Source organism: Lacerta agilis, chromosome 1 (genome assembly GCF_009819535.1).
Source record: "Lacerta agilis isolate rLacAgi1 chromosome 1, rLacAgi1.pri, whole genome shotgun sequence".
Classification (NCBI taxonomy): domain Eukaryota; kingdom Metazoa; phylum Chordata; class Lepidosauria; order Squamata; family Lacertidae; genus Lacerta; species Lacerta agilis.
Genome location: NC_046312.1, coordinates 16,786,471 through 16,812,268, shown reverse-complemented (window position 1 = coordinate 16,812,268; position 25,798 = coordinate 16,786,471). Strand labels below are relative to the sequence as shown.

At 40.4% G+C, this 25,798-nt stretch overlaps 1 protein-coding gene across 1 annotated transcript in view; it reads right to left on the bottom strand.

The window, feature by feature from the left end:
- Nucleotides 1–7,077: 7,077 nt before the first annotated feature.
- SETD3 (SET domain containing 3, actin histidine methyltransferase) overlaps nucleotides 7,078–25,798 on the bottom strand; it is a 45,056-nt gene continuing 26,335 nt past the window's right edge. Inside the window, 8 exon segments of the mRNA XM_033140156.1 lie at nucleotides 7,078–7,173; nucleotides 8,083–8,243; nucleotides 9,242–9,327; nucleotides 10,127–10,238; nucleotides 10,241–10,292; nucleotides 12,690–12,764; nucleotides 18,219–18,333; nucleotides 19,562–19,620. Coding sequence (XP_032996047.1) covers nucleotides 7,105–7,173; nucleotides 8,083–8,243; nucleotides 9,242–9,327; nucleotides 10,127–10,238; nucleotides 10,241–10,292; nucleotides 12,690–12,764; nucleotides 18,219–18,333; nucleotides 19,562–19,620 — 729 coding nt within the window. The 3' untranslated portion in view covers nucleotides 7,078–7,104.

Below are 25,798 nucleotides of genomic sequence, written 5' to 3'. Positions count from 1 at the left end.
GGCGAACAGCTTCCGGGTCATGTGGCCAGCATGACTAAGCCACTTTTGGTGAAACCAGAGCAGCGCACGGAAATGCCATTTACCTTCCCGCCAGAGTGGTACCTATTTATCTACTTGCACTTTGATGTGCTTTCGAACTGCTAGGTTGGCAGAAGCCGGGACCGAGCAATGGGAGCTCACCCCGTCACGGGGATTCAAACCGCCAACCTTCTGATCATCAAGCCCTAGGCTCTGTGGTTTAGACCACAGCGCCACCCGCGTCCCTCTATGGTTACGTTACTACCAACCTAAACCCTGGCACCTGGAACACTTCCTTCCGGCAACTCCTGTGGCCAAGCTGGTGCCAAACGTATTGCTCTGCTTTCCTTTGGACCACATCAGAGGGGCCGAGAGAGGGGTCTTGTAGTCTGCACATCCCAGGATCTCCATACACACTGTGGCCCAGGCTTGTGCCCCAGAGGTCACTTTGGTGCTCTTAAAACATCACCCCAGAGGTGCACTTCATTGTCTCTCGAGGCAGACGGATGCCAACCACCACAACATGCAACTCTCTAGGGCTGGAGTGGGGAAACAGGGGCCCACCAGTTGTTGCTGAGTTCCAGTTCGCATCAGCCCCAGTCTGCATGGCAAATGATCAGAAATGACAGGAGTCGGGAGTGCAGGCAATCTGGTGGATCACAGCTTCCTCCATTATAGAATTCTATTCAGGGCCGTCTTATCCATAAGCGCTAGAGGTGCGGGGCACTTGGGCACCGGGCTCTCAGGGCGCCAGGCCGAGAGTCCGGGGCCTGAGAGTTGAGTCCGGGGAAGAGCCCACCTGTCGGTTGGAGTGCTGCAGCGACTCTTCTGCTGCGGGCAGCTCTGCACCACGACGCAAGTTTGAGGGAGATCAAGCCAGCGAGACGCTGGGCAACCTGGAGTGGGGGTGCCGGGCAGATCTTTGCACCCCGGTGCTGCATATTCTTTAGACAGCCCTGATTCTATTTCTTTTTCCTGGACTGCCAGAGTAGAAATCCGTAAATGTAGTCAAATTCCCACCTCATTTCTGACTAGAATTTTTCCACGTTAAGTGCCGACGATTGTCAAAATCGTCATCTGCAACCACCCGCAGCCTTGTCTAAAACTGAAGCCCGTATGCTTCGTGTTAAATTATAATTTATTTATTTTTTAAATAGAGCTATGGAAGGAAGACCCTTTTCCTGCTTTCCTCTGCCTTTCTGTTAGATACAGTAATCCTACTCCTTTCGTTGCCAACTGTTCGGCAGCTATCCTGTCAGCAGAGCTGCATTCCTGCACTCATTTAATAGCTATTTATCATTCAGTATCTGCCCATTTTCAAGAAGGAATAAAGTTAAGTGTTCCAGAAATTGGAAAAAAATTGAAACTTGACCTTTATTAAGTGGGTTAATTGTCACCATCACAGCATGTATGAAATTAATGACCAAAAAGTAGAATTTCTGAGTTTCAGAAGACTAGGTTAATGTCCAAAAAAAAGGTATAAACTCTGACCTTTTTGACATATGCCAAAAGAAACAGCCACCTTAATAATTACTACCTGTATGCAATTATACTAAACCATCCCCAGCATCCAATCACTTAATTAATTGCTGCAATATTTTAGATATTATTCTCGACTCCTCGGCAGCCTATAAGCTGCTGTGGGTTTTGTAAGGCAATTCATTTTTCTAGTGCTATCTTATTTCACTTTTTGTGTGGATGAGACCAAAATCATTCAAGTAAAGGACCGAAAAAGTTAGAGAGGCATTAACCACTTTAAGAATTAAAGGGTTAAAGCAATTTCTTTTATTTTATTTTTCAGTTTTTTTAAATTAACATAACCATCACAAACATGCAGTTGTTTAGACTTTCCCTTCTCCCCTTCCTTGGTTCCCTATACAAGCATTTGCAAAGCTGCATCTCTTCCTTAACTCCTTTTGTATATTACTCTTTATACTTTTTCCAAAGCCACCTTTTAACTGCTAGTTTAAATTTATTCTGCTAATTTATTTAATTGTTTACAATTTTTTTTAATAATCCCCATTTTTTGTTGAAAGTTCTTTCTTCTTGATTTCTTAATCTTCCTGTGGTTTTGCCATTTCTGCATAGTCCATTAACTTTACTTGCCATTCTTCCTTTGTTGGGACAGTAGCCTCTAGGCCAGGGGTCAGCAACCTTTTTCAGCCGTGGGCCGGTCCACTGTCCCTCAGACCATGTGGTGGGCCAGACTTTTTTTGGGAGGGGGGGGAATGAACGAATTCCTCTGCCCCACAAATAACCCAGAGATGCATTTTAAATAAAAGGACACATTCTACTCATGTAAAAACACGCTGATTCCCGGACCATCCGCAGGCCGGATTGAGAAGGTGATTGGGCCGCATCACCTGGTGATTGCCTACCCCTGCTCTAGGCAAGTACCGGTAACATCCTGGCAGCCGTGGTTGCATACATAAAACAATTTGGCCTGGTCTTTCGGCATTTTCTAACATGGCCTGAAACAGAGGTATGACTCCATTTTGCAATGTGATTCAGTATACTGATTATTTCCCTATCTGCTCTTTTAAAATAAAACAAAACACCACCTTGCCAGTCCAATAGTATGGAAACAATGGGCAAAAGACCCTGGAGCTAAGGAGGAGCACCAATCTTCAGGCCAGAGGTTCTTCATGACTTGAGTCAAGAAGCTTGTAAGGCTTCCATTCTTCAACCCCTACTGCAAGTTGGTTGCTAGTTCTCATTGTCAGTCGTCTCAGCGCCCTGCCTGGCCTTGCTGCAATCTGACCATGTGAGTTGCCTACTTTGCTGAGCGCTGCTGTACCTCACGGCTACCAACGACAGGTGGATGAGAAGAGTCAGTCACCATTGTTAAAACCCTCTCTTTTCAACCAAGTAATGTCATACAAACCTTTTTGTTTTTTTGAAGTTCGGTATTTAGAGGTGACAGCTCGCAGCATTCTTTGCAGGAAACCAGGTAATTTGTTTGTTTCCCCAGAGACATGAGACTGGCTGATTAGATTATTAGATTATCTGTCAGGGAAACTGTAGAAATGGCTGTAGGACTAGAAGCTGCAGAACTGTGAGTTGGACCACATAAAAACGGGGCTTTTCCTCTTTGCAAAAAAAGCTGCACCACTTTCAGCTGATCCTCAAAAAAGCAGGGCTTTCCCCCTTTCCCCCTCTAAAAACTAGGTGCGTCTTATGTTCAGGGGCGTCTTATGGAGCGAAAAATACAGTAAGTAGAGAGATCCCACCAGGTTATATTTAGCTCATTCAATGTTCTGTACACCAATGGGAAGGCACAGTATATCTACCCGACAACTGACAGCTTTAATTCTCAGATTTGAGAATACAATGGCTTCTTTGAAAAACCATGTCCATGTTGTTCTGGGTTAGAGGTTGACAACTAAGCGACTAAAAAAAAAGAGGTGCCATTTTTGTTTTCTGATTAACATAAATCCAGACAATATAGAAATGATTATTGCTGGTGGTCTGTGTGATTTTGGGAATGGATTACCTGTCCTGGAAAGGGCCTCTGGAGGATCAAATATGAAACTTCGGGGCACATCTGCATGTGGTGGTCATGGTGCAATGGGACCCCTGAATACGTCTCCTGGCATTAGCAGAACATCTACACCTCCCCATGCCAGGGCTCACTTAATCATAGGGTGGTGAGGGTGAATTACCTATCATCCCTTTAAAAGTACATAAAGCTGCAAGAGAACGTGGTAAATAATATGTCTTGTGACTTCCTCCTTTAACTCTATGTACCTGAGCAGCAGCACAGAAAGCTGAACGTCAAGATGGTGGAAATAAAGGGGAATGACTTAGGAGTATTGAGGGAGGAACAGAGAAGAAAGTGAGGTCCTACAGAAGAGAGAAGGTGCATGCAGTCCCCACCCCAACAACTTGGATTCATAAATGTTCACTTCAAATTACATACTATTTTCAAACAATCTCCTCCCATCCAACAGCTATCATATCACAGATCACATTCATCTCCACTGACTGAACCATAAAAAAATTATGGGTCAGGTGCTTTCAAAGCTGGCGTGGCACAAAAACATGAACTTGAGGCACAGATCTTTATGGATCTTCATGATTTTCCAAGGGAATCCCTTCAAAGCCACAATCAAATCATAGGACAACCCCAGTATTCACAGACGCTTCCTGTAATTCGTGTTTCTGTAACTGGTGGTTTTGTTGTTTGCCTAAGTAAAACCCATGAAAACCCATACAATGTTATTTTTGTGGAGGTGGGCTACACCAGATCTGTGCTTTTTAAAAACTGCAATGTACCACGATAAGCTTGCACTGTCGTTTTGAGGACCTTGTGCAAAATTATGGAAAGTTCAATAGAGTCTGTTTTTAATTCTGCGGGATCAGATTTTTACCCAGACACCTGAAAAACAAAGTGTATGTGCATGCTACTCCTTTCCTGCTTAGTGGTGAGTAAACCTACTGACATGGAAGAGTGAGGATAAGCAACTGGAGAGTGGCACCCAATGCACACTCTCAAATAGAAAATGTTTCCATAGGCCCCAAAAGGTTGGTGACTCCTGGAAGCTTAGACTGGAAACTTCCCTGAATGTGTTTGTTCAGACAAGCTTACAGATCACAGCTCCCCTGCCCCCAAGGTTCCAGATCTTTCCTGAGCTGTGATCTGTGAGGAACTGCATAGTTGTCTGGACTGTTAAAAACCAGGCTTTTTAGACCAGACATGCTTCCTTCTAATTCTGAGGCTAAGATATTGGCAAAAAAATTAAAGGTTACAGTCAAAAGCATATTAAAAATAGAAGTGTCTCTTGACAATAGCAAGAACTAAACTAAAAAGGGCTATTTCAGTTTAGCTCTATAGTTAAGCTCTAATCACCCACAGATGTCAATGGGATTTGGACATGCCTAGCCTTTTCTGGGTTACATCCCAAATGAATAGGCTTTAGCTCATTGGTGGGGAACATCCAGCCTTCCACCCTGATTACTCAACAATATGGTCACTAAAAGTGGCAATATTGTATTGCAAAAGTAATAACGACTGAAGGACTTAGTAATAAAGCACAATCTTAAGTGCAATCCTATGCATGTTTACTCAGAAGTAAAGCCCAATGTTTTCAAAATGATTTACTCTTACATAAGAAGGCACAGAATTGCAGGCTTAATGATGTCCTGAGAAACAATGTCACAATACTGACATGTTGCTATTGCCATTTTACTGGTTCTATGTTGCATTTTTCTTTCAGTAATATTGTTTATGTTGCACACAACCTTAGGGGGGTTAAAAAAAATTAAGCTGTTTAATAATGCTTATAAAAAAACAAGTCCCAGAGGTTGGCCCACAAGGGTCTATACGACTACCCACTTCCCCCAAATTGGACACCATAACATCAGATGGGAAAGTTCAAGGAAGAGTCTCTTTTTGCCTCTCTAGTTTGAAGTCAAGAAATGGCTGCAGAGGAGCTGGAACTGCAAACGAAGAATCTTCCACTGGAAATCAATACCTGACCTTTGAATCGCTTGTTGTCACATGATTTGAGGGGACGGTGCCCCACCCACTTGCCAAAGCGGTCCACACTGGTGGGATCCAGTTCCTCTCACCCCTGTTGTGTGTATTCACACATCCCCAGACCCTGCTTCTTACCACTCCTATCGCAACTCCCTTGCGGCCTGTGTAACCAGAGCTGAAATTTAAGTCAATACGTCCAACGCTTATGCTCATGCAAAATTAATGAAAAGTAGCAGACACAAATTAATCAAGTTTTATTTTTAATAATTTTCTTAGTCAAAAGTGTAGCTTTGAAAATCTCTAGCTATTTGTGAAAATCTGAAAAGGTTGGGGAGCAGCCTCACTTTGAACAACACAGTTTGAATCTGGAGGCTGGGCTGAGCTGCTTCCAACCTCTTCCTTCACCAAATTAAACCAGTGCCATTTTGAAATTTTAAAAAAGTCAAGCCTTTAAAAATAAAATAAACAAACTGAGGATGTACTGTAGTTGCGCACTTTGATTTTAAGGATATGGTGGGTGAGAAATTAAGTTTCTTGTACAGTAAACCAAACCACAAAATAAACGATAGTTCATAGAAACCACTGTAATTATTAGAATGTATTCTTAACATTTGAAACCTAGTGAAAATAAGGTTGCCACCTTACATTTTTAAGGGTGTATCTACTTTTCAGTGCATCTACTCTTTTGTGCTGCTCTGATCTCTGCTTATGTCAAGTGGTCAGTCTGTCAGTCAAACTTGCCACCTCCTTGGGCAAGAAAACAAGCTTTACATTTTAGAAGTCAGAGTAAACAGAACAGAAAGATAGCAGATAAAGTTGAACTCTTCCCTAGGAAGTAAACACGTTTTCCTAACCAAGGGCTGCACAATTCTCCAAAGGTACCACCTCTCTCATTTTTTGTGGACCCTAGTCCTCCAAAAGCAAGATGGCAATCTTAGTAGAAAAGGGATGCTAAATCTTTTAAATAACTTAAAAATCTTTTTTTATTATATTATAAAGCAGCAAAAAACATTTTCCTCTGCAGAAAGAAATGTTAGGAAACACACCAATGTAAATCACTGTTTGAAGAAGAAGAAGAAGAAGAAGAAGAAGAAGAAGAAGAGGAGGAGGAGGAGGAGGAGGAGGAGGAGGAGAGGAAGAGAACACCTGCTAGTTTTCAATTTCCACAATAAATTCAAAACTATTTTAGAGCTATTCTTTAACCTCATCAGTACTGTCTGAAGAAGATTCTTTGGCATCTTCAGTCTCTCTGTTGCTTTCCTCTTGATTTAGATTTTCGTTTTCTGATTTGGTCCCGTTAAGCAAAGAATTGTCACCATTCACAAATCCGTTTGCTGCAACTTCTGCCCCAATGGCTTCCTCAATCTTTAAGTCCTCTTGATCCTCCGTCTCTTCGTCCAAGTTTCTCAAGACAATTGGGAGTCTTGAGTCTGCCACAGTATTCTCTAGTAAGGCAATATTACTCTCTTCATACTTGGGGAGGAGAACTCCTTCTGCCATTTGTTTGCTGTAGTACTCTCTGTTGGCGGCCGCACTCTTGATTGCTTTTTCTCTCTCTTTTCTATTCTTTCCTTCTGTTCTCCCTTTCTCCAAATTTTCTTTCTCACCTAGCGCAGTTTAATAGCCATTGTCGCGTGACAGGTCAGGTCATGCGTTTCCAAAAAAGATTTATCATCCTAAAAACAGAAATGGGAGGGGAAAAGAGTAAAACGTGGTGTATTCACCAAAATCTAAGCAAGGCTTTGGATTTTAACCATAAAGCTGTACTTCTGTAAGTGGTCTAAATTACCAGCTTTTACATTGTTGTATTAATCATAACAATGCCATTGTTGTGCCAGGTCAAATGTAAAAATGAATGCAGTTATACATAGTGAAAGGTAGCAGCTGATAGGTGTTCTAGGCATAAGGGGCAGAAAGTAGAGTCATTAAAGTGAGCATAATACTGAGTATAAAAATGGTCTTGGAATCTTAAGTCAGTGGAGGTCTGAAAAAAAGGAAATGTTTGCAATTTGCAGAACCCTTTTGAGAAAACAAAAGAGTTTCCATGCCCAGAAAGACATTACAGAGCACTGTTTCCCAAACTTGGGTCTCCAGCTGTTTTTGGACTACAACACCCATCATCCCTAGCTAGCAAGACCAGTGGTCAGGGATGATGGGAATTGTAGTTCAAAAGCAGCAGAAGAACCAAGCTTGGGAAACACTGTTAGAGAGTAGCTGGAATGAGTGTCTGAAAAGTGTGTATAAATCATAAACATTAAGAGGTCCATCCCTGCCTCCTCAACCCCAAGTATCGCACACATACTAAAATAGAAAACTGCTTTTTTTCAGAAGCCCAGCATGTGGGCTGTAGATCATGGTCCATTTCTGAATACAAAGTTCAGAAAACCTACAGTGCAGCAGCCAAATGATGAGCTTACACCTCTAAAGAATCTCAAGCACAAAGAATACTATTAACTCCTTTCTAGAGGAGAAAGGCACCAAAAGGAATGCTTTTAAAAGATGAACTCATTCCCATGAGATTAGACCAAATCCTGTTAGTTTATAAGTAAGGTTTATAAGTACGAGCACGCTCTTAGAAGTCTTACCAAAATAGTGGTTTTGTAGGTTTTTAACAGAAGAGATGCCCTGGCTTCAAGGAATGTCCAAAGTTTCACCTCATTGTCCCAGCTCACTGGAAATTCAGAATTGCCAAGAGTGAAGATTCTGTCGATTGCATGCTCTCCTATCAAGTGTTCCTTCAGCTCATCTGTGAGGAGGAGAAAGGGCAATCGCAATTGCTCCATTTATTTTGGCCTCTGAGAAGGCTAACAAAACCAAACCATTCATAAGCATTAGTAAGTGGACCTGTTGCTTTCTGAGTTCTTCAGAGCTGAAGCTCCAGACTTTACTGGCATAGAATTGATTCTCTAAATTCAAACAGAGAATTGTTCCATTTATTCTGGCCACCACCAAGTTCAATGTGAATTTCTTCCAGCTAAGTCTGTGAAAATATCACAGCCTAAGAAGGCTTCACCATCACAGAGTGTGTATTAATTTTAATTTTTTTGTGATTTTAAATTGCTTTTATTTATTTCATCTTACAAAGTCACCACGAGAGGGTTTTTTTGTTTTGTTTTGCATAAATAAATAAATAAATAAAAACCTAACTAATAATCTTTTATTTGCAATTCCACACCTTCCTCAATATAGCATCTCCAATAGGAAAGAGGTATAAAAATCCTGAAGAATATATTTTGGCTTCCAAACTAGGCTTGTAAATAGCCACTTGTGTAATCAATTGTGACAAGTAAAATTTGCCTAGGTTGGTTACAGCATGGTGTTGATAATGCCAAGGTTGCAGGTTCAATAATAATAATAGCTTTATTGTCAATGTACAATCTGTGTACAATGAAATTAACTGAGCCACCCTCCCCACCCCCCACAAACACTCCTTGCATGAGACTGCTGTATATTCCTGCATTGCAGGGGGTTGGACTAGATGATGCTCAGCATCCCTCCCAACTCTAAAATTCTACAAAAGCTTTTGCAAACTGGAAAATAGTCTTTCCATATCTTCAATGTTCCATTAATGTCTACCAGAGGATGGTATATATGGTCAAAAAGGATAGGGTATTTTTTCTTTGGTGGGCTAGTAATTTATCTGGAATTCTTTGGAGGGCTGAACTTTCTTTCCTTAATCCCATTTTGACCTTCACAATCAAACAAAATTTGATACAATTTTTCATAAAGGGTTGGTTTTTTTACCTTCCGTCATGCAAAACACTCTAAGGAAAGCCAGAAGCTGGGCTGAGATTGGAGGCTCTGTTGAGTGCAAGGCAAATACACTAGAACTGAAAAAAGTGAATGAGATGTCAGTCTTTGGTAGCTTGATTATCCAGTATGAAAATCCTTAATTTATAATATTCTTATTATTGTAAAGTGAAGCTGTATAAGGGTCAATCCAATTTAGAGCATTAAACTGAAGCTGCTCAAACTTTCTCAGATAAAAATTGAGCAATTCCTTCTCTATAATAGATTAGTCAAGTATTACTTCTATTACTTTATATAACTGTCTAATAAAAATTGTGCATGCTTTCATTTACCACGTTAAGACCTATAGAAATCTCATTTTCAAGCTACAAAATATGAACACTTGCTCCCATGACATACTGGCCATCAGAAATTATTTTAAAATCCATTAGAAAAAAATATTCAATCTAGCAAGATGGCTGGCAATTCAACCAAAGAACAGTGACTAGATATTGTACAATAGTCTGAATTAAAAGGATTACGGTTCAAAAGTAACAGAGTGTGTTTGGATTTATGGTTCAAAAATGAAGGATGCTGAAAGCATTACAGGTCACAAATAGACCATGACAGTACTTTTATAATGAGGGGAAACAGAGAGCAAAAATAGCAAACCGGCATATTCTCTTGCACTCCAACAGACAATTTATTCTAAAGTTGTTGGTAAATGTGTCTCATAATCAGCAAATTGCTTAATAACAGCAATTTAAGATAACTATATAGGAGTGAGATATAATGTAGGCTCCACCTACTTTAATGAACAGCAGTTTTGCTGTAATGTTCTACTTGACTGTAGAGCTTGAAATGTTTCAATACAAAACAGCGTCTTTCAATTTGACTTACGTTGGGATGCCAGCGCGAGCTAAGACCTCTGCCTTCATAGCATACAGCCTGTCACTTTTACTCACTCCAAGCTTTATTTTCACTCTGTCATGTGAATTATTATCAAAGAAAACCCACTGTGGATCACAAATTCAGCATTTGACCGAGTGCCATAAAAAATGTAAATCTAGGAGGATGAAAAGAGAAGCGAAGGGACAGAAAAATAGCTTAGGATCAACTCATGGAATGACAAATTACACCCCCCCCAAATAATATAGTGTTGCAGACCACAATGCATATGAGAATGTTATCTCTAAATAATGGACAAGGCAAACTTTAACCCTAGGAACTGCTTTTACTCAAACACTTTGGACTCTGTTCTAAACAAAGATACCTCTACCTGCATGTGCCCAAAGCCTTTCCATTGACCATCTTCAGAACTACATGCATTAGAAATAGAGAGCAACAGAATTCATACAGAAGTGCAGCTTTTTTCAAAAATGGTGTTCCACGAGCTGTCAAATGACTTGACCAAGCGAAGAAAGAGAACGCCTCACCTAAAAAGATGGCATTCACATTCTAAAGGGACCTCAAAATATTACTGGATATTATTCCTGAACCGGGATCCGTCTAACGGAGTTTGCTGGTGCTACGCAGCAGGGGGCGGGGGAGTTAACTGAGATTTTCCTTCTGTTTACCTTCCCAAGACCACTGAATGGAAGCCAGCTAGCAGAGACTCGAGGTCTACTCTATGTTTTAAATAACATTTAACTCTATAAATGTGTACTGTAGTTATCAGAACTGGTGCCCTATTAATAACTTTGGATAGTGCTCCCCCTTTTCAACAGCTATCCAAGAGAATGCTTATCCTCTCTCCAGTGTGTCAACTCTGCTTCATCCTTCACCTCTGTCGTTTTCTGTTAGCCATCAGTGGATTTATACTTGGTCTTTTTAATGGAAAAAGCAAAGATCATCTGAGTGGCAGGGGTGCAAAGTTTTTGCAAAAACACCAAAGCTAGTAAGTTTTCCTAATAACTAGAAATGGAAACCTATGCCCACTAGTGAGAAGTGGGATCCAGGGTCAGTGTGACTCATTTCGCCACCGGCTCTGCCAGCACTGTTGCTGTGGCGCTGGCATCAGCACCAACTTCCGGTGAGATATTGCCAAAATCTCACAAGGTTTTTTGTGATTTCGTCAAGATCTTGTGGCAGCAATACCACACTGCTTCGGAGGCTTCTGCTGCCTGAGGCAGCTGCTTCACCCTGGCCCATAAGTGGGCCGGCCCTGTTACTTGCTGGAATATGCTTGTCTGCTCCCCTCTTCATGGGGATGGAGAGGAAAACGTCTTGCTGCTAGCCCACATACATATCAGTGTAAGGGTGCAGAGCATAGCGTATACCAAGAGGAAGGGAGCAGAGTTGTGAAAGGAACAAAACAGAGACTCAGAGGAGGTAGGAACCAGGTCCCCTGAACAGCAGCACGCATCAGTAGAAGAAAATCAGCCTGATCTCTTTAGTAATTCATGTGCCAGTCACCATGCTGCTTTTCAGGTACCAGTGGGTAATGGATGCCTGGATTTTTGGACTCTAGAGAAGGGGGCATAATATTCTTTCCACTTCCCCCTCATATATAAGTACCAAATTTAACTTAATTGTATACAAGTTTATGGGGACAAATGACCTAATTTCTTCTTTTCTTTTCTTTATTTATTAAATTTGTATACTGCCCGTCACCTAAGATCCCAGGGCAGTTTGCAACAGACTATGAGAACATCCAATAATTTTACTTAATAATGTCGTTTGCTAAATTAGCAGCTGGGACATGTTTCAGAATTGCAAGAAATTTATGAGAAATTGTAAACCTATATGAAGCATCCACTTCAAGCTGTTGTGACAGGGTGGGGTATAAACAGCATTAACAATAGCTCTTTATACTACATCTTAGGGAAGTCCAAGAATTAATGGTCAACAGTAATAATGGACAACATGAATCGCAAGGATATTAGAAGTGAGCACTGAAAGGCAGATATTGATGCCTGTTAAAAGGAGCTATACATCCCTTGGAGAATGGATCCTGACAGCTGAATTGGTTAGTGACATCATCTTTTATTTTCTGGACAGTTAAGTGGTAAGAAGTCAGAAACAGCTGAATGTGAACTAAGTAATGCCAAAGAGCAAATGCTGAACAAACAATTGCAGCCCAGCTCATGATGCTCAGGTCAAGTATTTTAAACGCCCTCACCTAAGATGCGTGAACCTTTCTACCAATGTGCTATCATTCAAAACAAAAAATGGCTGAGTTACTCATGGCACAAGGTAAGGCTGCTTTAGATCAAGGCATTCTTCTTCCTTTACAATGACAAATGCACTTTTTATGCTACAAAAAAGAGAGACATCTATCCACAGTCTTTATAACACATTTGTAAGGAACGTCTCATGGAACACTCCTAGTGAAAATTAACAAGACTCCTGAAGCTAAATCAGAATTGCGTGTATTTACTATCAACTGGATGCATCTGTACATGCATGAATTCTACACATGGAACTTCAAATGTTAAATCACACACACACATCTCAAGATTACCTGTTCGTCAGCCTTAAAATCTTGAAGTGCTACACACTCACAACGGTCATCTTCCAAATTGTAGCCTGTAGTGATCTATACAGAAGATTAAAAAGAAAAAAGAAAAAGTTTTCAGCATTTTATAGTTCAACCTTGTTTGTATGAGCCTGATCTTCCTTTAAAGTAGGCATCGCCAAACTCGGCCCTTCAGATGTTTTGCGACTACAATTCCCATCATCCCTGACCACTGGTCCTGTTAGCTAGGGATGATGGGAGTTGTAGTCCCAAAACAGCTGGAGGGCCGAGTTTGGGGCTGCCTGCTTTAAAGGATGTAAAATGACCACTATTAAAAAAATAACAAGAAGAAACAGCACCTACTACCCTGTAACAAAGTCAAGCCCCTCCCTGTTTGTATCAGCCTTTGAAATAAGGTTGGGGAGCCTCTGGCCCTCCAGATGTTGCTAAACTGCAACTCCCATAATCCCAGACCATTGGCCATGCTGGCTGGGGCTAAAGGGAGTTGGAATCCAGCAACAGCTGGAGGGCACAGGTTCCCCAATCACTGCTCCAAAAGAAAGTAAAAGACAAGGTAACTTCCCCAAGGACTAATACAAACAAGGAACTAGCTTATGCTTCCTTGTATACTGTTCTTGTCTTATTTTCTATGCTGCCTTTCTGCAAAGGCACCCAGTTAGGTTTACCATTTTAAAATACTCCAAACTAATAATTTAAAATGTAAATCCTCTTAGGCTGACTGGGAGCTGATGGCAGCTCTCTGGCCTAGGAATCCTGGCTTCTGCATTGCCTTGGTACATACAGCTCTTTAGTAGTTCTAGGGAAGTTGGGGGAAGGGATGCCCTGGCAATTTTCTTGGGCTGCTGACAGTTCTTATCAGGAACTGATGTTATGTGCTCTGTGGTCAAGGCTGCCCTTTGGTAGGGACCTTCAGGCCTGTGTAGCTGTTTCAGGCAAACTGTGCCCACCTTTCCATCACCCAACATATGACATCAGATGTGGAGATTGGTTATCTCCCACCTAAGCACCACAGCACAAAATCAGAGATAGGCTTAGACTGTCATAGACCAAGCAGTGCATCTCCGATCTTAGCGCTATGACATCACAGTACTAAGGCAGAAGGTAACTCTGCCTGGTTTTTAAAAGGCAGGAGGCACAAAAAGGCAGGCAGACAAGTTATCTCAACCTTAGCACTGTTGGCCCTGCTTACCAGTCAAAATGGCCCACAGAAGGTTCCCCATCCCTGCCTCAGCTGGTATTACGTTCAGTGCTTTTTTCTGGGGGTACGCAGGGGTACGCATACCCCTAAACATTTTGTGAATCTTTGTACTTTTGTCCATTTACTGTATTTTCCCCGATTTGAACTATAAAATGGTGATATTCTTGAGTCAAAATGAGAGTATCCCTAAACATTTTTTTTAAAAGAAAAAAGCACTGTTTATGTTCAAGTGTTAAGTGTTCTGCCCAAAGGACGTGACAAACTTGCATTAGGTGATAGCATTAATACAATAATACATAACACCCATCCATCTATAATAAAAAAGGACTTTGCCAAGTTCCTGAGCATTAAAACAGTTTCCTTTGTGCATCTCTGACAGCTCCCATTCTATTAGTATTTTGCCCTTATAAAATCCAAGTTGCCATCCATGCTGTAAGAGAGGTTACCAGAGACACCAACAAACTCAAATCCAGCTTGATTTCAGATTAAACCTCCAAATCACCACAATTTATAGCGAATCTATCCAACTCCTTTTTCCTGATTTTTTTTTTTAAATGATGCATACATAGAGCACTATCTGTGTTAGAATGCTATTATTGTCACTCAAAAGTAAAAAAACAAACACACATTTCTGCTGGGGTGTGTCTGCTTGCTTGTGTGAACAAAGGTTTCAGAAAGCAATCTCCTGGATCTCTGTATAAGGGGGAGGCTAACAGATAATGGCTGATGTCTTCCACTTTAGGCTGACCACAAATACAAAGTCTCTCTGCATCCTGGACCTTGTTGGTATCTGAAGAAGTGTGCATGCACACGAAAGCTCATACCAAGAACAAACTCAGTTGGTCTCTAAGGTGCTACTGGAAAGAATTTTTGATCTTGTTGGAACAGCAATCCAAGACTGCAGTGGGCATTGCTTGGAAACAAAGTTCAATGAAGGCATTTCTTAAGGAAACTGGTGAGAGTTTGGTCAGATAACACCCCCCCCCATTGTTTTTTGAAAGATGGGAGCAACATTTGCGCACCTCCAGCTTGCAGGGACTTCACCTGTTCTCCAACCATTCTCAAATGTTATAGAAAAGCTATAAAAAGTCACCCTTTTAGACCACTTTGTGTTGGTCCTGAGTTGGCCCCTCAGGTACATAACAGTGCTGTTGAGTTTCAAGTCACTCCCATGAGGCCCTCTGCAGCACTGCACTAAGAGAACTAGTTTCTGTCACACACTTCAATCCTCAGTGCATTTTTTATCACTCTAAATCAAAAAGAGGAGTGGATAACTGAATCTTTGGGGGATACTTTCTTCAGAGGACTCCAATTTATTTGCAAATAATCTCCTTATCTAAAATTTAGGTAATTATTCTTAGGTGGTGATGGGATTTTGCTGTGGGAAGATGAAGAACTTGCCACTTAACCATATTTCTTTTATCAAACCACAAGGACTAAAGTGGCTCATTATTAACATGGAAATTGTCCCACAATATTATTTTCATAAAGCAGGAATGTTCTTGATAAATCAAGCTGTACAATACAGAAAACATACCAATCTCAAGGAACAGGCCTCATACATAGTTGTGTCCTGAAGATGTGGTTTGAAACAAAATCTACAGAGGTTTTCAATTGGTAATGTTTAGTTGAATAATCAGTTAAATCAATAGATTTAATATCTTTTGATTGATTTAAAAGAGTGCCCTATTTAATCAGGCAGAAGAAGAAAAAGAGGGTTGCAGGTATCATCTTAGAGGAGGTATTAATCTTATATCACATACGAGTGAATGTCTTTTCTAGTATGTTGCCTGTTCTGACACATGGCATCATCTAAACACAAAGGGAAAATCTTCTTCTTCTACTACTACTACTAACTAACATCTTTAATCAGAATACTTTAAATTGGATGACAGATGAAGTTTCAAGTGTTTCAGGGCTCTTTTAATGTTTCGATATATAGAATTTGTGGGAGGGTGCCTGGTTTTATGGCATATGCAACTTGTTTTATGGGCTTTCTTTTCTTTCTTTTTAAAAAAGCTGTTCCTCTCATTTCCTAGTGGAATAGCTTCCTGCTTTTTTATCCTTCTCAAAGGTTTCTCTTTTGTTTGTATACAAGTGTTCTAAACAAAAAGCAGCTTGGAATTTGGGCATGTCGGATTTCTATAGTTCTATAAATTTGTTTTTCCTCTTGTCCCAGGAGCTGAAAAATGAGGAGAAACTATCCATGGGGGATCAAACCCATAAGGACTAGAGCTGTAGTCCTAGCTAATCCCCTGCACAAACACCCAGGGGAAATATAGGCTACAGTCTAGCAAAGGGGGGGGGGTGCGCTAGGAAAAGCGAATAGCCACAGCAAAGGGCTCTGAACCAAATAAAATCCAAAGAGCTAATGGACAGTTTTGATTCTGAGTATCAACCTGCCCTCAACATTCATTAAGCTCAAGGGAAACATCCCCTTCTATATCAAAGGGACATGAAAAGTAAACCTTAAGACACAAAAAATAGGCCAATATATGCACAAAATGATGCATTAAGAAAACGTTTCATCAAAATGCAAACTTTGGACCCCCCCCCCTTCCAAAAATGCTTAAAGCTAAATGCAAGTTCAATGTTACGGTGTCGGTCAGGTTTAGTTATAGCTCCCCACCATGGACTGAGAGCAACAGATAGGACTCCTCCTATTACAGCTGGCTACATTCCAACCATAAAAATTATTGAGGTTTACACGAACGCACACTCTTATCCAGGCAAAACTCATGCATATCATCCCAGTTCAAGGACACATCCACTCAGGCAAAAGCACTTGAAGGGGGCACACGGTAGGGTTAGCGAGAGGCATGGAGCACCACCAGCCTGGGGGAATGCCAAGGGCTAGACAGAGAGGCTTGCGGGGCTGCATATGGACCTAGGCCTGAGATTGCTATATTATTTGCAGCTATATTTTGGGAAGGTGCATGAGCTTCAGAAATGTCTTTGCCAACCAAATGGGACAGTGCAGATGTCCCAGTGCAGATGAAAACTGTTTGCACCCAGGTGTGCTACAACAAATGGGCAAGTGCTTCCCAGATAACACCCTTAAGCCATTAACTTATAACATTTCCGTCAACGAAGCATTTCCCTGTGAGCTTAGCACAACTCTGGCCTCTGATTCCATACTGATGCTCCATGAAATCCCGACTCACTGCATGAAAGCTGGAAGAGAGACGGCCCTGCCTTCTTTGAAGTCTGCTGCAAAGTTGGTGGCGAGATGTTTCTCCAGTCAGTCAGCCAGCTATAATGCATCTCTATTCTTGCTCTACCCCATGGGCCTTTATTCTTCTTCTTCTTCCACAAGCTAAATAATAAAAGGCTCCTTTGGTTTTAGCTGGAACTGTGTCCATCCTGTTTTCTCTTGCTCCTGACACTACTAATTAGATCATCCTGCTCCAAGAACTCTGTCAAGAATACTGTCTTCATGTATTTCTCATTGTTATTTTCTAGCGGTATTGTGACTTGACAGTCAAATTGCTTGCTGGTGCTGCCAGAGGTTTAGAGCCTACTGGACGGGGAGGTTCATCATGCAACAAGCCCAAAATTACTAGTATTACTACTATAGAAAAACAGAGATACAAGAGATCAGCTGGTATCAAACACCACAGCTCGAGAAAGGAGGCAACATATCTTAGTTTTTACTGCAGATGTGGACAAAAGACAACTTCTGTACAAAGCAGTTCCTTTGCACATACTTTCTTCTCCCAGCAAAACTTGTATTGATGATTTTGTTCCTCAGCATTATATTGTACTTCTCCTGTTGCCTAGCTATTAGTTTTAAGGTGGTAAGGTCCTCTGAAACAGTGTTTTTCAACCTTTTTTGGGCAAAGGCACACTTGTTTCATGGAAAAAATCACGAGGCACACCACCATTAGAAAATGTTAAAAAAAATTAACTCTGTGCCTATATTGACTATATATAAAGTAATTTTTCAATTTTTCCCACGGCACACCAGGCAACATCTCGCGGCACACTAGTGTGCCGCGGAACAGTGGTTGAAAAACACTGCTCTGAAACAAACATTTGCATCCCCAAATCAACACCTTCCATGCCTTGAGGGTGCCCCCCCATTCTGCTACTTACTATTGGAATTATTTTACCTCTGAGTGTCCAGCTCCTTCTCTTGTGTGTTAAACACCTGTTAAAATTATCTCCTTCGTCCTGACATATTTAGAGTTATCTTGTCAACCTGAGACATATCCATTATCCCAGGAATAGCCACTGTGGATTAGCCAATGTGCTGTTGGACTCCCCCCCCCCTCTCTCTCTCACACACACACACAACCCAACAACACTCTTCTTACCAGCCCATTGGTGTGATTACACATGTCCCATAAAGGAATCAGTGCTAAGGTAACCCGGGAACCATCCTCAGCAGGAATCTGGTTTTGTCGTGTCATGACAGAGGAAACAGCCCATCTACAAGACAAAATACTCAGTTTAGTGAAAGCCATAGACAAAAAGTTCCAATTCAGATTACAATCCTTCCCAACTTTCTGCCTATAGCAGAAAAATAAAATCTGCTCTTAGTACCAACCAGAGTCGGGTGGAAAAGACATATTGTTAGAATTGAACAGGGTGCCTCTGAGCACATTAAGAGCCAATAAATAACTGTTCAGTACAAGAACTGAAATGAGTTCACAGTTCTTTCAGATGGACATCATTCTGTCTCCATTTCAGCAACCCAGTTTTTTTTTTGGGGGGGGGTCATTTTGCTTGCTGTTGCTACTGCAAAACAATTGGGAATCAGAATCCCTTGCCAATCTGCTGTCTTCTGTCCACCTATGCTGACCTTTAAAGCCATAAACTGAGGTCCACCTCTGAAGGCCTTCTGACTATGAGAAGTGAAGTTACAGGGAACCAGGCAGAGGGGCTTCTCGGTAGTGGTGCCACCCTGTGAAGTGCCCTCCCATCAGATGTCTAAGATATAAATGGCTATATGACTTCTAGAAGACATCTGAAGGCAGCCCTGTATAAGGAAGCTTTTAATGACTGATGGTTCATATTTTGTTGGAAGCCACCAAGAGTGGCTGGGGCAATCCAGTCAGATGGGAGGGGACTAAGAATAAAATTGTTGTTGTTGTTGTTAATAATAATAATAACACCACTTGCAGCATCTAACTTTTGAAACCCTAAAGGAATGTGGGACAGACTAAACAAACAAACAAACAAGTTGTATCCAATTTTGGTTAATGTATTGGTTTGATGTGACAGCTCAACAATAAGTCAGAAAAATAAGATAATTTTTCTGGGAGTCAATTCAGACATAGCAAGACTTCTATGCATGTTATTCCTTCTCTTACAAAGCATGCTCCAGCATATATATTGGGGGGGGGGTCTTACTTTTGTTTTAACAGATACCAGAGTATTAAACAGTAACTGTGGGCCAAGGCCAATTTAAAATGTAATATAAAGCATTAAGAAAAGTAATATAACTGCATTTAGAAACAACCATTAACTAATGCTAACTGGTTAGCTATAAAACTTTTGACGTTAAAATCTGGATGGCTAAATTAATTATATTCTCTAGTCTGTAATATAACTACTATGGCTGGACCAGGGATTCATGATTAATAACTTGATTATTTTCTAGGGAAGCATTTGAAGGCATTTAACAACCCACTTTTATATAAAAAGGGAAACCAACCTGTAATCATCATAAGTGAAAGAATCCTTTAATGGCAGTTTGCTGGCATTAGGATGGGTCTGAGAAATAAGAGGATTCAGAGAAGAGTTGAAAAGGAAAAGGAAAAACAAAACAAAAAACAACAACCAGAAATCAGTCAGCAGAATTTCATTATTTAGCTGCCTAACAGATCCTAACAAGAGCCAAATGAAGCAGGAGGCGTCCAGCCGTGCTACAGAGGGATCATCATGCTATTATGCTCTCATACATCACTGTCAACTTAATTTGTTGTGCCCAGCAGCCGCTATAAATCTGTTTCTTCATATTTCAAAGACTGGAACCCACAACATCACACACACACACATTTAAGGTAGACTCCCATCTCCATGCTACACATAAAAACTTGACTGAGAAAAAGCTTGTCCCAATTCTTTTCTTAATTTCTTAATTAATTCTTTTCTTAATTCTTTTCTCTTAACCTGAAATGTTAATTCTATGTTCTCCTTAGTCACACTTTTGGGGTGAATATATTTTAAGCATCTCTCTTCCCTTACATCCAAAAATGGTTCTTTTCTTTATTTCTTTTTTAAATAATAATAATCAGACGTTGCACATTCCTCGCAAGTCATAATACATTTAAATGTTGAAGCAGTTATGGTCACATGCATAGGTTATATAATTGTATTTTGGACGTACCACATGTTAAAGGCTGCACCTTACAAGGCAGTAAGCCCTATTGGGATGAATGGAATTAAGCTCTGAGTAACCGTGCTTAGAATTGGGAACGTAGGAAGCTGACTATTGGTCCCTCTGTCTATGCTGACTGGCAGGGACTCGCTAGGATTTGGGATGGAGTCTCTCTGGTCTTCTCTGATCTGATGGAGGGGAAACCAAGGCGGGTAAAAAGAAATGCCTCTTCGCATCTGTGTGAAGGAAATGTGGAACTTGCCATTCCTATTCCTTTTGCAGAATGCTGGGGTCTCACTCTGGCGTTGGGTTGAAATACTCCACATCTGTTGGGAAAGGAATTCTGAGCAGGGAGGGGTTGTTTGTGTGCATTAAGCATTCTCCCGCCCCCCCCTCTCTCAGGATAGCTCTGCATGAGACTCTTAATCTTAGGGTTGTGGGTTTGAGTCCCATGGGTGAAAGATTCCTGCATTGCATGGGGCTGGACTAGATGATCCTTCCAACTCTGCAAATCTAAATCTAAAATCTCTCCCGTTGGGAAGGAGCTCATAACATGCCTACCGCCCAGCCAGCCCCAGAAAGAGGAAGCTCAACAACTTTGGGGGTGTCTCATGAATTTTACTTTTTGAAATATGGCAAGCCTACCTTAATTATTATGAGGAAATAAGAATGATTTAAAAGAGGAATTAATTACAGAGAACTAGCATCTCGTTTCTGGCCAACTGACTTCAAGTACTTCCAAGGCCACTTTGCCTTATGCACAGTAGCTAAAAAGAATCATAGCCTTTTGAACATGCTTTAAAAAAACCCTTTCCCCTCTTAAGAGATTGAGAGCCATTAACAGTATCATTTTAATATTCCATTTCAATTACAGTTGAATGGGCAGGTTTCAGTAAGTGATCAAATGAATGGTTATTTCTAATGATACAAATGAGTTTTGCTTGGATGTATCTTTGCAACACTGTTAATGCAAGGAGCTCTATGTAGTGTGCTCCTTTTTTCTTTTTTTTTACTCTTGATGCATTAGCATCACAAGTGCATGGTAATTTATCATCTCTCACAGTAATGTACTTGCTGGCACTGTGTGCAGGACAGTAGGGGATGAGGTAAAAGTGGCTCAAACCGTAAATCAATTAGAAAACAAAAGCTTGTGCTCAGTGCACAATTTTAGGCAAATTATATATTACAAAAGACTGCCAATTGGGTGTTATGTCCCAGGTGTCTGCTCTCTCCAACCCCTTAAATTAGCCCTATGGATGGACTAGCTCTAAAAATCACGGCTCTCTCAACTAATAAAAAATAAGTGATTTGGTTTACATGCAAAATTTAATTTCAGACTATTTTAGTTGAATATTCTCAGAATAATTTGTGTTAAGCTCAGTGTCACAATTTAGGATAGTCATTATCACTAGTCACATTATAAATCAAAAAGCATACTGAAATCAAAGCCAAGCACATAATTTTTCAGTTATCCCGTTTTTGCTGTTTGACAACGTGGGCATTGATACAGTGAAAATGTATAATACAAGGTTACACAAATGGTCCGATTTTGGTAAAAGTTACCTTGACAAGTAAAAAATGTTCACAGATAACTGGTTATTAATTGCTTAGATATTTTGGATTGACATGGAGGGGGGAAACACATTAGAAAGCCAACATCTTGTCTTGTTACGGGCAAACCCTTTTTGAAAATATATATGGACATCATAAAACAACCTTAGACAAAAAGTGCTGTTATTGTACATTATTTTTGTGTAACAATTCAACTAAGAAAAGGGCTCCTCCAGCTAAGCAGTCATACTTTTTGGTTAAGATCGATTTGAAGCAAAAATGGGATTGCTAGAATGGCTATGACTCCACCTACTGGCACCAAACTGGAACACATTTAATACAGAATACAGCCTTAGAACTCTTGTCTTAAAAACATGGAGAAGGGGAATTTTATTCAAGATGAAAATTAACATCGATTAAGATATAGATGATCAGATTACTTCACCACAGACTGCAAGAGGGTAACTTTTTCAGAGAATGAAAGCTCACACAGACCTTATTGTTTTGAAATCTGTTTATAAGCTGCCCTTCCAGTAAAAAACAACAACAAAAACGATGTTGACTTACAGAAAATTAAAAATTTACCTTGTTTTTGTCTTCATTATTATGATTTCAAATATACAACTGATTCACATGTCACATTAAACCAGAATTCACCTAATAAACCCGGTCAGTGGAAGCTCTGTTTGCACAATGGGTCTTTCAACCACAAAACAAATTGGCTGAGGGGGTCAGGGGAACCCCAATAACAATGCATGAGGCGAGGGGGGATTGTTCTGTCGAGCAAGCTAGCAGCACTGTACTGCAAAGCTGACTTCCACCCTAATGTTCAACTGTGGCTTAATGATTCCCTGCTTTGCTCTACTTATGCCCATGCCAAACCACAAGCTTGTTGTGTCCTTTGAACTTGGGCTCTACAAACAAACCATGAGCTGTAGCCCAAGTTTGTTATCAAGTGATGGCTAGATTGCAGGGGGTTGTATTAGATGACCCCTCCAACTCTACAATTCTGATACCATTGCAACAAAGCAAGGCTTGTGGCTTTTTGCAGCCAGGATCGAGAGAAGAGTGAAATGGGGGATTCTGAGTAGTGTTAAACATCAACTATGGTTTAATGTGACATTCAAATACATAGTCGTACCTCGGAAGTCAAATGGAATACATTCCGGAAGTCCATTCGACTTCCAAAATGTTCGAAAACCAAGCAAGCTCCTGCAGCCAATCGGAAGCTGCAGAAGCCACGTCGGATGTTTGGGTTCCAAAGAACATTTGCAAACCGGAACACTCACTTCTGGGTTTGTGGCGTTTGGGAGCCAAAACGTTCGACTTGCAAGGCATTCAACTCTTGAGGTACGACTGTAACCATAAAGTCACTTAAAAGCTTTGTACTGAATAGACCAATATACGGTAACCTCACGAAAAAAGGAGCAGATCACTGCCTCTGGAAAATCACCACTAAAGGGGCTCTGCTTCACATGCTAGCAGGTTCATGAACAGAGGAAGCCTAGAGTAGAGCATCAATACATAGAAACTTCCCTATTACCATCTCAAGCTATGTAAATGGGCATTTCCTAAGGTATTCTGGTCCAGGACATAATCTTAACAGTACATGCTCATTAAAAACATGCAATCTACACATCCACTCTGCGTCAAGGGTAACCAACATGGTGCCCTTCAGATGATGCAGACTACAACTCCCATCATCCCTCAACGCTGGTCGTGACTGGGGCTGAAGTGAGTTGTAGTCCAAAATCTGGAGAGCATCATTTCAGTTGCCCCTGCCCTATGGGGCTATGTGGCCCATGTGTAAATGCTATGTTTATCATCCCTTGGTTACTAACCTGATTCCAGCTCTTTCTCAGTACTTTCTCATTTCCTGCCCCAAACCATACAAATGCATGGTGTTAATGATGGAACAGATTTTCATCAAACACTGCTCACAGAAGAAAGTTGCAACAGAATGCAAACTTGATTATGCATTTTGATGTGTATGCTTTGCCCATAAAGGTATTTCATGGAGGAAAACATAGGACTTCTCAATCTGTGGATGCACATTTATAGTTCGTTTTATCCTGGTTGTGTTGCCGATACTAAAATAGCACTGAAAGTGGACACATTCCGTATCTAACACAATTAGTGTTTAATAATGTGTTAAATGGCAAAAACTAAAAATGATCAGGGAAAATAAAAGTCAACAGCTTTATACAATGTTTTTGAAAGCCATCTGTACCTTTTAAGATACTTTTTTCAAAGGAAATTTCCTTATTTGTACAGTTCCAGAAATCAAGCTCTACTCTTAATGCAGCACAGGAAACAATACTGAATTATAATACAAAATGATTACTGTTTCACAGCAAAATATATGTGTTTATAGAGAATTGTGTTATAAAGAAATTAATTGCTGAATTTCTGAGAATGCTTTACAGAGTTTTAAAGTATGTTGGCCTATCTCTGCTGAAGTGATCAAGAGAAGAATACTCTGATTAAAAAATCGATTTAGCATGCTGCTTCTCTTTACAGTCCCTCGGTAAAAATGAAATCTCCCTAACAAACACTTAATAAAACCTGTCAATATATCTAGAAAGAAAAATGACACAAATGCATTAAGTATTAAATACCCTTGGAAAAAGTCACATATTCCATGAATTTTTGATGTACTATCTTGACATTAATGTAAAACCTTGATATTTATAATTGACAGATATTTAATAAAGTATAGAATATGGCTGCTGCAGAGCATGCAAATTTTTCAGGTTGATCAAAAAGAGATAGACGCTTATTCAAATGAAGCAACCAGTTGATAAATGGCAAAAATCAGATCTTTTAAGTTCATGCTTCCTTAGCTTTAGAAACAGTATTACATTCACTTTATTTTAGTCAACTCTGAATATGTAGCAGACTTCTAAAAAAATGCAAATGGGAACATTAGGACAAATGCTTAATTGAAAAGCACACACTGCCGTTTTATTGGACTAGTAATAAGACTATTTACATGGATATTTGTAAACAGGGAAAGGTTTGGAGATGGGATATTTAATTCTAATAGATGGTGAATCAAGAGACCATGGCATGCAGTACAACCCTATGTATGTCTACTTCAGTCGCTAGGATCATGGGCAGCTCCATTTGCTTAATAATTTATCCAGATTATAACTAACACTTTAACACATAGCTAGGCAATTCCATAACTGACATAGTGAAGAGTTCACATGCCACCTTGGAAAATATATTATCACCTCTTCTCCCGTCAATGGGAGCCTTGCTCTTAATTATTCCATTTACAAATATATTAGTGCAGAGAAAACAAAAGAAGGAAGGAGAGACAAGAGCAACACGAAATGTGCCTGCATTTAAATATCAGCTGCCACTTGCTTGCTGTTTAATGTATTGCATGGAGCAGTCAGAAAACTACTTCAATCTGTTTTCCTGCAGCGAGTAATGGCATTGCGAATCTGGATTGAGTTCCTTCCTGTATTAATAGCTCACACATGCATCTGAGTTCACTGACCAGTTAATGTAATGTATGGTAGAATATGATGGCTGCCAGAAGAGGCCTTCAGAAGTCCATGTCTTCACATGAGCTTAATTGCTGGTGAAAAGAATCCATACATTAATTCTCATCTTTCCAACAGCCACAAGGAATCCCTGAACGGCACCAAGATGAGGTTATTTTCTTTGTATCATCTCAACGTGGGTTATAGTTAAGACCTTTGTGGCAAAAAAGCAAGGGGACTTTAAGATACTTAGAGGCTTAAGATTTTCACCTTGTTAAGTTGCATGTCTTTGAACACAGAGCTCAAGGCTTTTTCTTTTTTTCCTTTTGACCAAGCACAATGCTTTGCTGCCTCATTCTCAGTGGTCTCCCTTTATCCTAATGAGATCTCTTTTCCTCAGCCCCAGTCCTATTAATAGGCGGCGGGGGGGGGGGGGAGATCTCATTAACAATCAGACTGGATGCTACATGATGATTTCAGGACAATGTGTAAGGTGTGCAGAAAAAAAAACAAGCATGCGCCATGC